The sequence below is a fragment of the Myotis brandtii genome, unplaced genomic scaffold (assembly GCF_000412655.1).
Source record: "Myotis brandtii unplaced genomic scaffold, ASM41265v1 scaffold621, whole genome shotgun sequence".
NCBI lineage: Eukaryota > Metazoa > Chordata > Mammalia > Chiroptera > Vespertilionidae > Myotis > Myotis brandtii.
In genome coordinates, this window is record NW_005370372.1 from 3914344 (window position 1) to 3928350 (window position 14007).

General features: G+C 34.4%; 1 protein-coding gene across 3 annotated transcripts in view; it reads left to right on the top strand.

Moving 5' to 3' along the window:
- SEMA3C (sema domain, immunoglobulin domain (Ig), short basic domain, secreted, (semaphorin) 3C) overlaps positions 1–14007 on the top strand; it is a 156641-nt gene that overhangs the window by 120481 nt on the left and 22153 nt on the right. For all 3 annotated transcript variants that reach the window (XR_001359381.1, XM_005880038.2, XM_014528192.1), the window contains exon 13: positions 11883–11971. Coding sequence is in view for 2 of the 3 variants with exons in the window: in XM_005880038.2 (XP_005880100.1) it covers positions 11883–11971 (89 nt within the window). In the remaining variant the exon portion in view is untranslated. The remainder of the gene's footprint in view (positions 1–11882; positions 11972–14007) is intronic.

Below are 14007 nucleotides of genomic sequence, written 5' to 3' on the forward strand. Positions count from 1 at the left end.
TTTTTTGCATGTATCTGACCAAATTTCCCAGCACCATTTATTGAAGAGACCGTCTTGACTCCATTGTATGCTCTTGCCTCCTTTGTCAAATATTAATTGAGCATAATGCCTTGGGTAAGATTTTGGGTTCTCAGTTCTGTTTCATTGGTCTATATGTCTGTTCTTGTGCCGGTACCAGGTAGTTTTGAGAACAATGGCTTTGTAATACAGCTTAATATCTGGTATTGTGATCACTCCAACTTTGTTCTTCTTTCTCAAGATTGCTGTGGCTATTTGGGGTCTTCTTTTATTCCAGATGAATTTTTGGAGAGTTTGTTCTAAATCTTTGATACATGCCGTTGGTATTTTAATGGGGATTGCATTGAATCTGTAGATTGCTTTGGATAGTATGGACATTTTAATGATGTTGAGTCTACCAATCCATGAACATGTTGGTATGTTCTTTCATTTGTTTATGTCTGCCTCTATCTCTTTTTTCAATGTCCTGTAGTTTTACGAGTACTGGTCTTTTACCTCCTTAGTTAAGTTTATTCCTATGTATCTTAATTTTTTGGTGCAATGGTAAATGGGATTGTTTTTTTGTTTGTTTGTTTCTCTTTCTGTGAGTTCATTATTGGTGTATAAAATGGCCATAGATTTCTGGGTGTTAATTTTGTATCCTGCTACATTGCCCAATTCACTTATTAGATCTATGTATAGGGTAAAAAAGTGTCTTAAGAGTTTTGTAGATTAATGGCGTGGCAAACACCTGGAAAGAAGTACTACTCACTGACCAAGGGAACTATAATCAGCAAGCAGATGTGGAGAGTAATGAATTCCCTTTTGAATGGCACACCTATCCTATCATTCATCGGAGCCTGAATTTATTACCTAAGAGACATTATCTCACTAAAACCTCACAGCAACCCAATAAGATAGAATTATTGACAGCCTTTTGAAGTTGTGTAAATTAAGGTTTTGAGAGGTTGAATAGCTTTCTTAGGTTGAGAAGCTATTAGGAACAGTAATTAAATTCAAGACCAGGTCTGTCTCACATGGAGTTAAAAATTTGTTAGACCATCGATATGGATAATTCCAAGAGGGTGTTATTATGGATAACACTTTAGTAGAGAGGGCTGTCCTGGAGGTGTAGATAGGGGAGTCACTGGCAATGGAGGTGTTAGCTGAACCCATGACAATTCTTTGAGGTCACTCTAGGAGACTATGCAGATAAGAATTTTACTCTGGGGAGCTCACTTAAGGGGTAGGAAAATAAAACGTACTTACCAAGAAGATGGAGAAAGAGTGATCATGAAAGTAATAGGAGAACAAGAGGAAATAATATCATGGCGAACTCAAGAAAAGAGAGTGGCCGGCAGGACAGGAGCAGCGGTGAGATTATCAGATGGGGTAGTTTTGTGTGAATGTCCCTGTACTGTGCGGCTTGCCTCATTATCCTGTATCCTAACCGACCAGCAACGTTTGAGAGGAGAAGAGCCACACCAGGGGCAAGAATGAGAGGTGAACAGGAGGCAGTAGGAAGGGGTTCACATGGGCAAGTCAGTGGTGGGTTGGGAGGTGCCCAATGAAGCCGGTGAGGAGGGGGTGCCCCTCTCTCTGCCTGAGCGCCCAGCAACTTAGGTGGATGTTCCAGGCCGGTTTTCGTATGTGGTTTAAATTTTGAAAACAAATGCAAGACAGCCTATCTCATTAAATAATGGTGAAGGAAAACAGTTAGTTTGTGAGCATAAAATTTATTAACTCAGTAATTCTTCCCCAAATGATAAAGGGTTAAATAGAAAGCATTAACTTCAGTTTTGCATCTTTGGAAATTTAATTGTTGCATCCTGTATTGCATCAGTAAAACCTTACATAGGACATATACCTGCATTATTTAAAGTAAGTCCATTTTTTTTGTTTTCAAAATGTAAGTAAAAGATTCATGATATAATGCACTAAGGGATACTGTACATTTTAGTAATTTACTAAATTATAAAACAATTAATTTTAGTGATTTCTGAGATCCTATTTGAGTATTCTTTATCTATATCACCAGGAAATAACCATAATAATCTATTTATATTAATAGAATGTCACTTAGTCTGATATTAAATTATATGTTTTTCTTAAACCTCACAGACAAAATTAGTTTATAGAACCATAATAAACAGACATTATATTGTAAACTTATTAAACACATTTTGATACATTAGATATAGCAGATGTATTTCATGAGGACAGTTGAATAAATAATTAGGTCAAATTTTTTAATTGGCACATTTTGCTGTTTTCTGATTTTTTTGATAAGCCTCAACTCAATCAAAACTTAAAATTTAGTCACTCCTTGTATAATTGCCATTTTAGTAATTGGCCTTACGATTTTTGTTTCAACTTTGCCCTACATGTCTACTTTTCAATCTACCTATTAAATGTCTAAATTTAAAACTTTCTACAGCAGTAATAGTTATAAGCATGTGTGTGCTTACCTATAAAGTTAAGCATATGGCAGTGAGACACAGCAAATTAAAATTTCCAGAGATTATCCTCATAAAGACCAATTATGATTTTGGTTGGGATTTCTCCCAAACCTTGTTAAATACAGAATAACTTATTAGAATATTTATAATAGGTTATTCTTGGATATATTCTAGGGTAAGAATTAGGGAACATGGTTTGACATTCAAAGGACCTAGGTCTAAATCTTGTCCTCTATCACTTAATAGTTCTATGATCTTGAGCAAATGATGTAAGATCTTTAACCCTAGTTCCCTTAATTATACTACTTTATGGCCTTATTTTAAAGATTAAAAGAGATGATCTATGTAAAACCCTAAGTGTACTGCCTAGAAATTAGTAAGCATTTAGCAGGTACATATGCACATGTATCTATACAGTAGATATATATGCATTGTGTGTATATGCATTCATAAATATTTTTTAATTTTGATTAGAAATCCTCATGCTATTCTTTTCACTAGACATAAGCACTCTTCTTTCATATAGTTCATTTTCTTGTGGAAGAAAAAAGGCAAAAAATAATATGTACATAATTATTCTATATTATTACTTAAATTTGAGTACACTATAGTAAGAAAAACTGAGAGAAAAAAATGTAATGACAGATCATAGATGGGTCTGCTGGTAATGTACTGGAGGCATTTTATTTGTTTGGAAATTACAGATAAAAGTAAAGAACTGGTATATAAGAATAGCAAATTGTCAGAAGTCAAGAGTGGGAATATGGAAGGACAATTTCAGACTGTGGAAGTAAAGTTAATTATACTGTCTGTAAAGTTTACAAGGAAGGTTCACATATGTGCTCTCCTTTGATCTTGAACAGCCTTGTCAGGTATGTAAGGCAAAAACTATATCCACATTTTATAGAGAAATAAAGTGTATTGCAGGAGGCATGTTTGCTCAAGTGCACACCATTTGCAAGTGTAAACCCAGAATGGATAAAATGAAAATAGATGACACTATTGTAGGTTTGGGAGAGTAGGTATATATTTTTTCAATAGTGATGTATGAACTGCCATTGACTTGGCTGTTAATGAACAGTGGATATCTACTCCTGAGAGCTAACTGCAGAAAGAAAGCCATCGCAGAGCACAGTTACATGCACACCCAGTGTTCAGCATATGGGGGAATAGTACTGACTGGCTGTCTCCCCTCTAATATAACTGCTGTTAGGCAGCCTCAATGGCAGTGTCCTGAATTAGCAAAGTAGCTTTAATAGATCTGTTTTGAGTATTTACTTTCTTTTTTGTCATGTTAGTTTTAACTACAACATGATTTTTAGCTATAGTTTTGCTTAATTATATTTCTTAAATTATTATTTTTATTGTTTAAATTTAATATGCTTATGTTTTTAATGTGGAAAATAAATGAAAAAAAAGAAAATGTAAAGAAAAGCAATCCTTGTTTATATTCTCTTATTTGAAACTAAATGTCTTTTGGGATTCAGAAGTATTTGAAAGTGAAAAGATAATATGTGCATATATATTAGGTAAAATGGCTTCAGAACCTTGGGCCACACCCCCTGAAATGAACAGTACTATTTCTGCAGACAGAAATCTTCAAACCACGTATAATAAATAAAGACCATAAATAGTGTCAAGTAAATGCAGGTCAGGTTTTGTGGTCAAATAAGTTCAAGTCAGGACAGATTTTACCTCCAAAGAAAATTTAAAAAAAAAACACTTTTTGAAATTTAGAATTGCAAATCAAAGATAATATTCTTGAATTTAAAATAGAGTATAATTCCCTTTTCATATAGAAGGTTTATACTTAAATACTGACTTTCTTTCACTTCGTCACATATCACAAGTAGCTCTGCTGGGTTATTTTTGGGTGGGGGTGGGTGGTGTTTTATTTTATTAGTACCTTCACTTAAAATTCTCAGAAATGTCATTATTTGATGACTTTTTCTTAAAGATTTATTAGTTCATTTAACTGAAAATCACAATAATAGGGTGGTTTTAGATGTGGTTTGACCAGGGCCCCAACTCCTTTCTTTGAGTTTTTGCCTCTGTTCTCCTTAGCAGGGAGTAGGAAAAACCTTTGTCCTTATGTCAATTTTTCTTATGTTTGCAACTGGCTGCAGCAGTGACAAACATCTGCAAACCAATCAACCAGCTCTGATGGAAAGAGGGTCATGTCTGGTTCTCTTTACTCTTACTATAAACTCGAGTTGCCATTTTGTGTTATTTACTTTCAGAATAAAAACATCCTTTAGCATTTCTTCAAATGCAGATCTGCTGGCAAAAATTTTCCTAAAAATTATTTGTCTAAAAACTATTTTATTTCATCTTCATTTTCTTAAAAAATATTTCCCCTGGATATAGAATTCTGGATTAACTCTTTTCCCCCCAGCATTTAAAAAAAAAAGGTCATTCCATTTTCTTCTAGCCTCCATTATTTCTAATAAAAAATCAGCAATAATTATATTTCTTGTTCTCATGACATGTCTTTTTTCTCTGGCTGCTTTCAAAGTTGTTGTTTTTTTCCTACATTTTTTGTTTTCAGAAGTTTTAATAGAATGTGCTTAGGTATGGTTCTTTTTATATATATTCACCTTGGGTCTCGCTGAATTCCTACATCTTCAACATAGCATTTTTTAATCAGATTGGGGAAGTTTTCAGCCATTATTTTATCATATATTTTTTCTTCCTCAATATATCCTTATTTTCCTTTCATAGCTCTAATTACACATATATTAGACTATTTGAAAATGTCACACTTTCTTCAATCTTTTTTTCTCTGTGTTCTTGCAACTGAGTAATTTCTATTTCTTTGACTTCAAGTTCATTGACTCTTTCTTCTTTCAATCTCTACTATTAAGTCTATGGAGTTAATATTGCATTTCAGTTTTTGTACTTTAGTTTAAAGACCAAACTTTCTCCCTTGTATGTCTTATCAGATCTTGGAGTTCCAGGTTTTGTTAGGATAGGCTTAACATAAGTCTTACTCTAGAATGTGGCACTTACTCTTCTAGGCTCAGCCTTTCTTATGTCAACTGAATGCCAAAACTTTTAACAAGGTATTAATGAGGTCTTTCTACTGTGGTAGGGTACTCCAACTTCACCAAGAATTGCTCTTCCCCAGAACTGTTGAACCTATAATTTGTCTATTCCCTTCTCCCTATAGCAGCTGCAGTCTGTTAAGCCTTGAGTGGTTTCAATCCTGCAAATATATAGGCCAGGAATCTGCTACAGACTCACAGCAGATTTCTACAGGGACTTTGGAACCCACTTTCTTGGCAGCTCCCTCTCTTTGATATTATGTGCCACAGAACTCATTAGTTTCTGCTGCCCAAAATTTTCCTCATCTCAGTGGGACCACTACACACTACTTGCACACCAGCTTTCTACACCTCTGTTGGGAAATTATTCCCAAGCAGATAGTTGAGTGATCAGAGAGATTTTCATATGAGTTTCCCTTATTTTAATCTTGTGCTGTTATTCATTTCCTAGAAAGAATTACCTCATACAGTTTGTCCAGTTTTATAGTTGTTAACTGCAGTTAGCCTATTCTGGCATTAGTTAGTCCATCATGGCCAGCTGCCTTATTGCCCACCAGAAAGGTTTTTCTGATTATATTTCCACCCAAAGTGTTTTAAAACACCTATTTCCTTACATCCATGCCAGTTCTAGGTTTTATTATTATTGTAATGTTTGCAGATTAAGTGGATATTTTTATAATTTTATTAATCACATATAAGCCTTGATTTTCATATCTGAAACTTTTCATTATAATTGTGTCTAGGGAAACCCCCTTAAGGACTACAGTTTAAATGAGACTCAGCAGATTAGATATACAAGTGACTATTGGAATGACCCGTTGGGTAATGAGCTATGTTTGATCACTTGTTTGAGACAGCCAGCACTTGCTGTGCTATAAATACAAGCTGTTCTCTTGTCTGGAGACAGTGGAAAAGTTTAAGGATAATATTACTATGCTCCTTACATTAGAAAGAAAAATCTTACGTGAAATAAAATATAAAAAATAGAAAAGAAGCTCATTTGGGAATTTCTTTAAAAATTCAACGAAACAAAAGAGAATTAAAATCACTAATGTGGGTTGGTGAGCCTATTGTGTTATCTTTGTGTGTAGGTTTACATTCTTCAAAATACATAAGATTCATCTTGCTTGATTTATGTAACAGTGCTTGAATGTATTCAAGGTATGTCTATTATCTATACCGAATAGATGAGGAAATTGAATTTAAAAAATGGTGACTCCAATAATGTCAAAAGTTTAGTAAGTGGCTGAACTACAAATAAAAAATAACTTGCACTTATGGAGGACATAATATGTTGCAGACATCATGCTAAGCTCTTTCCATGTATTATTCATGTAGCTTTTATTAATTAGAATTATTTCAACTGAAAGTGACCCCATACACCTTACTCAAACTAGTTTTTTAAAAAAAATGTGTGTGTGTTTTCCTTTTTGTGTGTTCACTGGGAAATACAGGAGGCAGCCTCAGGCATAGTTAAATCTGTGTTAAAATGATGTCAGGATTTATGTGTGCTCCCATCAAAATGTTAGTCATTGAACGATATGCATGTTAGAATGTCAATGAAACTCCCAATTACTTATGTCTACAAAAAGCCATCTCTGTATCCTTTAATTTGAAGATGAAAATGTAGTTATTAAATGTCTTCCTTCTGGGGGTAGTGAGAATGGCATTCCTTGAATATATTCACAACATAAATCCTCAGCATATGGCAGCAAGGATGGCTCCAACATCTTCAGATTTATGTCTTTAACAGCCCTGAACTCAGAAAGAAAGAGGTTTCCACTTATCTAATTCTCAGGGAGCACTCGCCCTGACTTGTTCTGTGCTCACTCCTGCATGAATCACAGGCAAAGGAATGCCCTTTAGGACCAGCCCCAGTCCTGTGTGTCTCCCTGAGCGGGAGAGTGTTACACCATTCCTCAACTATGAAGACGTAAATGAGAAGGGGGCGCTTTCCCAAAGGTCTCAGCATGTTATTATCAAAAGAAGGGGAGGTGATTCTAGGTAAGCCTTAGTAACAGGCATCCATCACAAAAGGTATAATTATCATTTACATGTACACACAAGCAAACTGGGGTTTAAGGAAAAAAGGATGATAATCTATGTCACTGTAACTCTGTTGTAGGTATGATGCTTTTCCCAAGGAAATAAAAACAATATCCCAATTCTGCAGTGCAATAAAAATGATTCATGTTGTGAGTACATCCAAGAAATGCCATTCTTACTACCCTCAGAAGACATTTGATGACTACGTTATCATCTTCAAACTAAAGGACACAGAGACAGCTTTACTAAAAATGATTCATGTTGTCAATACATTCAAGGAATGCCATTCTTACTACCCTCAGAAGAAAGACATTTGATGACTACATTATCATCTTCAAACTAAAGGACACAGAGACAGCTTTATATGGACATAATGAATTGGGAGTTTTATGAACATTCTAAAATGCATCTTTTTTAGTGACTAACATATTAATGGGAACACACATAATACTCAAAAAACCATAAATCCTAAACTGTGAAATCTTGAGGACTATGCCTGTTTATCTCTGCATACATACTTGATATGATGACTGACGCACTGAAAGTGTTCAATAATATTACGTTGAATCAATGAGTGAAAATGGATAGAAGATTATCTAAATCTATGTATTTACATAGTAGTGGATAATACAGTCCCAATGATATGTCAAAAGTATTTCCTATATAGGGAAGTGAAGGATTTGAGTCTGTTTTCAAAAAAAAAAACTATAGGTGTCTACCAAGACTGCTTTTTGAAAGAAACCATCTTATTAGGGAGGAGTCATGGGTAATTCCATATATGACTCTTTCTCAGCACCACAACAGATTTAAATGTTACTTAAGCATTTGATAACTGAACTGTCTACTAAGTATTGGTTTATGATATGCTTTAGTCATAATTAAGTTGGACCAAATTAAATCTGTCTCTTGAGAATCTGAATTAGAGCTTGTGGGCATCAGGCAGTTTGTAACAGGAGCAGAAATATAAAGACATCCAAAGTGGGAGCTTGTAAATGGTGTACACCAGAGTTAGGATATTTGTTTCTGAGGCACCAAGTCCTAGAGAGTCTGTGTAGTCACCTAAGTTGTTGACTGACTTACTAGAACTATTGCTATGTCTTCAATATTCCAGTCTCGCTGAGATCTGGCATCATCGTAAAAAAAAACCTGTATAATTCTGAGCACCACTTTCAAATACAATAATGCCAAACTACAGTGTATCCAAAGAAACAGGGAATGTGATTTGGATTTTAATTTGAATAAGGTATGCCTGAAGAGAGTGATCGTGCTTAGAACAGAGAAAAAATATAGAGTGTAGAAAGATAAACTTGGAGGGATGTGAAAAACAGAATGAGTATAATCTTGGTAGGGGTAGAAGAAAGTCCAATGAATAAACAAAACAAAGAGGTAGGTCTGCTTATACTCAATTGAAAAAATAAATATTCCAACATTTTGCTGGCACTTGAAAGAGTGATCTTGCCCTGGCCAATGTGGATCAGGTGGTTGAGCATCGTCCCACGCACTGAGAGGTCATAAGTTCAATTCCTGGTCAGGGCACATGCCAGGGTAGCAGGCCTGATCCCCAGTAGGGGGGCATGCAGGAGGAAGCCAATGGAGAAGTTTCTCCCTTCTTCTCTCACTAAAATCAATAAAAACATTTTTTTAAAGAGTGATCTTGAATGATAAAATTGTAGTAATAAGATTTTGTAGATATTAGATAACCAGAACTTTTTTGATTTAAATAATATATTATACAAATATATCATTTAAAGAATATATCACAAAAAATATGTCTAGTGTTATAGAATCTTTTTTTTAGAAAATTGGACTAATTATCAGCGGTGGTTTATCATAGTTTTAAAGTTTCTCATTTTTAGCTATTGGGAAAGACTCAAACAACTCTGTTTTTGTATTTTTGTATTATCTTACTTAACGAAAGTCCCCCTAAACTATGTAAGTTGAATGTCCATAAACCTGGGTTAACCATTATTAATAGTGATGATTAACAATAATACAGGGATTTTTAAACCTCTTCCATTCATTTTTAAAACCACAAATTGGAATGACTATTCTAATTTATGCATAAAGAACTTTTAATATGTGTAATTATAATAGGAACAAATGTGTTCATTTGTTATGCACTGATTAAAACTTAATCAGTGTAATAAAGGGCTCTGCAGAAATGCAAGCTCCTAAAATACCAATACAAATCTAAGCATGGAAAAATGAAAGAATTAAAATGGATATTCTTTTCTTGAAAGGCAGATTTAAATGATACATTTCTATCATTGAGCCACTCACATAATGGGCATCAAATCAATATTTGTTTCTGTATGTGGATCTTGCATTTCTATGATTTTATTTAAGCTTCACTTTCAGTATTGTTACCAATACTTAAATATACTTACATTTTTGCAAGAGTTTCACATAACTTCAGTTTTACTTGATAAAAAATATATGTATTTTCCTTTAATGGTATTAAAGTGAAATAGAAATTAACTCATCATTAGCAGCAAAACAAACAAGCAAACAAAACTAAAATAGGAAGACAAGCAATAAAAAGGGGTGCTCCGGTTTTGATTACAAATAAGTAAAAAGCAAGTTTTATGTTACCTTTCTTTAGACCATTTGTATAGCTGCTATTTTTGTAATATTTTACAATGGCATGAATAAAGTATGTCTGCTGTGGCTTCTTTCAGAAGAAATGATGATCTATATAAAGTTTTCTCTCATAATAAGTTAAGACATTGGGTAAAAAGAGCCAGTTGTCCCGTTTGAGAATACTTATTAATCATTTTCATGGTTGATAGTTTTATCTTTGGGAACCCCTGTAATCAAGATCTCCTTTCATGTAGTTTTGTTTGGGATTATGGTTAAACAGTTTCTGCTCAGTCTCTCCTCGGGGAAGAGGCCACTGCTGTCATGTGGAATGGCAGTGATCCCTGCAAGCTGCAGTGGGGACCCATAAACTCTGTTGTGACTTCTTAAAAAATGAAAAAGTATGACCTTTCTGATAGCAGGACCTAAAACAAAGATGTTTTTACACCCTCATCCATCACACACACACACACACACACACACACACACACCCTGCCCTGTTTTCATTTCCAGGATTTCATTTTAGGTTTTTTGTCATGTTTTATTTCTGCAAAGTTTCCACTGTTCTTGGTGATGAACTCTGGATAGAAATTGGGAAACACCTCAACCACATTCATCAATTTTCAATTGTGACCTTTCTATGTGGCGTCCTCAAGTGTTTTTTTCACTTCCAACATATAATTTCCTTACTTACTTTCCAGGAGAATAGTACAGATTGTTACCAGGGCTCATTCTAAGGAAGCTAATCAATTTAAAATTTTTTAAGTGTTTAAATTACACCTAGAGCCTGCAAAGCTTTGGTATTGTTGCTTATTTTTTTTGAGTTTGGCTGAAGAAATGAATTTTAAGTTATGGGATATAGTTTAAAACTTGTGAGATCAGGTGCTTCTAAGATCAGATACTTTGTATCCTCACAAGATTTAAGGATTGTTCTGGAAAAATCTCCAAATCTTGTTCTTGTGTATATAAACTTTTTTAAAATTTTTAGTAGGTTTTAATATTTTAGTTGGTAACCTTTTAAAGTACAGTTTATTTTTTATTAAGAATTAGTTTGAGTCTTTTAATTAAGTTCATAAAATAGAAACTGTAAGCATGAAGAGGATCTTTCATGTAGAAAAAAGGACAATTTGAGATGTGAGATGTGTGATTTGTGGTTTCATCACTAAGTGATTCTTAGTTGCAAAGTCCTGTACAACTCAGTGCAAGTTAACTCTTCTCATGGACATTTGTCAACAGAATTACAAAGTGTTCCAGTGTCTGTGGCAATTTACCTTTCCAAATTAAAAATTCACAAGTTCATGCTTATACATTAAAGAATAAGGCCTTGATGATCAAGATGATCTCATTATTTTATTAGAAACATATTTTGGAAGAAATGTATTATTATTTGATCAAATCATCACTCAAAAATGTGCTTTAATCCCACATTGCTAAATCTCAACTGGTTTCTTTTCAACCTAAAATATATTTGATTCATAGAGTGGCATAATTAATGCTTAAAGTAATGTTTATATGATGTAAGAATAATATTTTAAATTCTAAGCCAGTAATCTTTTTTTTTATTAGTTAAGGTATTACAAATGTGTCCTCATCTCCCCCATTAACCCCCAACCTCTCCCCCCCGCCCCGCACACTCATGCTCCCATCCCCCTGTTGTCCATGTCCATTGGTTTGTTAGCCAGTAATCTTATGTCTAAGTGTCTTTCTCACCCTTTCAAAACAGGACTTGTAACATCTCCTTGTTCTTTCTCTGACTTAGATCGGGGCACTGTGCAGAAGGTGGTGGTTCTTCCGACTAACAGCTCTGCCAGCAGCGAGCTCATTCTGGAGGAGCTGGAAGTGTTTAAGGTTTGAACATCTCTTCTATTAGTCTCTGAACATGCACGATGAACAGAATTCTTTCATCTAACAGACACTTTGGAAGAAAATAATATCTTATAAAAGATCAAATAAAGAATGTAATAAATTGTGAGGGTAGGAACACCAGATAACATGAGAAATATAGAACAAACATTTTTCTGAGTATTTTGATGCATTTCAAGCTATCTTAACATAAAAGGATTAGTGTTTCTCAGCTATCATCACAGCTTGAAGAATTTTGTTCATCATTATTTTTAAAAAATGAGTTCTGTGGTCAAGGTCTAGAAAATTTGCCTTGAAAGGGCTTTTATCGTTTGCTTCATAAACCACTGAAACCCAAATGCTTTCACATTATTGATTGTTAGATAAACTTTCTCATATTTTTTAGCCAGGAATTTCAAGATAAACTGCTTTGTTGTCTCCTTTTTTATTGTTTTCAATTTAAATGTCACCCTAATTAAGTAAAACAAATGTTGTCTCTTTATCACTCAAAATTTTATGTTCTCTCTGAACTTGAGATCTCACTGTATTATTCTTTCTGTTCTTGAATTTGGCTTTTAAACAAAGAAAGACAACAACAACAAAGGCACACAGAGAGAAGTTGATACCTGCAAGATCTTACCTGGTCAGGGCAGAGTGCCGATTCTTTATGTACCTGTAAGCCTGGAGAGCAGAAGGACCCTGCACAACCTTCCCTCCTTAAGGCATAGGTCATCATAGTTCAGTGGTCCCTTTTATCTGTTTTGAAAAGATGAGTAAAAGCACAGACAAAGGATCTGTTAGGATCAAAATGAAACTTTGACGTGGAATCAATTCTACTGCATTCTGCACTATTGTCAACTAAAACAAGTAAGAAACATTGGCCCACGGACACCAAAAGACTGGAATCAACGTATCACTAAGTAAAAGTAGCATGTCAGAACTCAGGGGCAGACTATTGTTAGTCCAGTGAGCTGCTTTGCTTAGTTTAGTGGACTCAGAATGTATTGACTTATTAATATACATTACCACAGTCACCAAAAATATTGAATTTATAAGCACATACGTGATCGAGACAGCCTGCTGTTAGATGATGCTAGTACATTTTCAATGTGAAGGAATATTTTTAATCAAATCAAATATAAAATGTGAGGAACTTCGGGAAATTGTTCAATGTTATTAAGTTGACAGTGTTTAATGCTAGCTCACTTTGTCATAAGCTTTTTGTGATTAGTGCATTAAAATCGTGCTCATTAAGTGTTCACCACATGCTTTCAAGTGCCTTTTCTATGCTTGCTTTGGAAAGAAATCGTTTCACTAGATTAACCAGAATCACATTATATATAAAATATAATTTTTTTTCATTCAATTCAGTAGGGACAACTTGGCTAGCCAAAATAATATAAAGTACCTTATTCTGAACTTCTCCTGAAGATAGCAAAAATGCCATATTGTAGCACTTCATTTTGAATTCTGAAATACCTTTTTTTAGGCAATCAGGAAATGTTAATTAAGTGAGCTTGACACAAACTCAAACATGTATGTTATGGCAAGGTCTTAAAGAAACGTGAGTTCTTCTGATCATGTGCTAACTACTTATGGTCTGTTAGATGAGTTAGGCCGGTGTTATCATCACAAAGAATAAACTCTCGGTGGAAAAATAGAGTCAGTCAAAATGCATGCGTGTACCAGTGACTGATGTGGCTGAATTGAGAGATACAGTTACCAAATACAGTTACTGTCTTTGACGTGGTGTTTGGGTCACATTTTCTGAGGTGAGGTAAAAATAATTGGGTGTGTCTGCTATACTGTGATAGGCACATCAGGAAATAATGCATTCAAATGGAAAAATGCCTTAGTTAAGGGTCCCATAGATATACTGCAGGAAACTCAATGTAACTTTTAAAAACCAGGCACTTTGTTTCATATACTGTGCAGAACCACGATCTCTTATTTTAATCCTCTGTTCAGAATAATTTCTGAAAATATGTCCAGCGTCCCTAAACTTAACTTGAATTGGAGGTGCAACTTTGAGATGTTGCCTA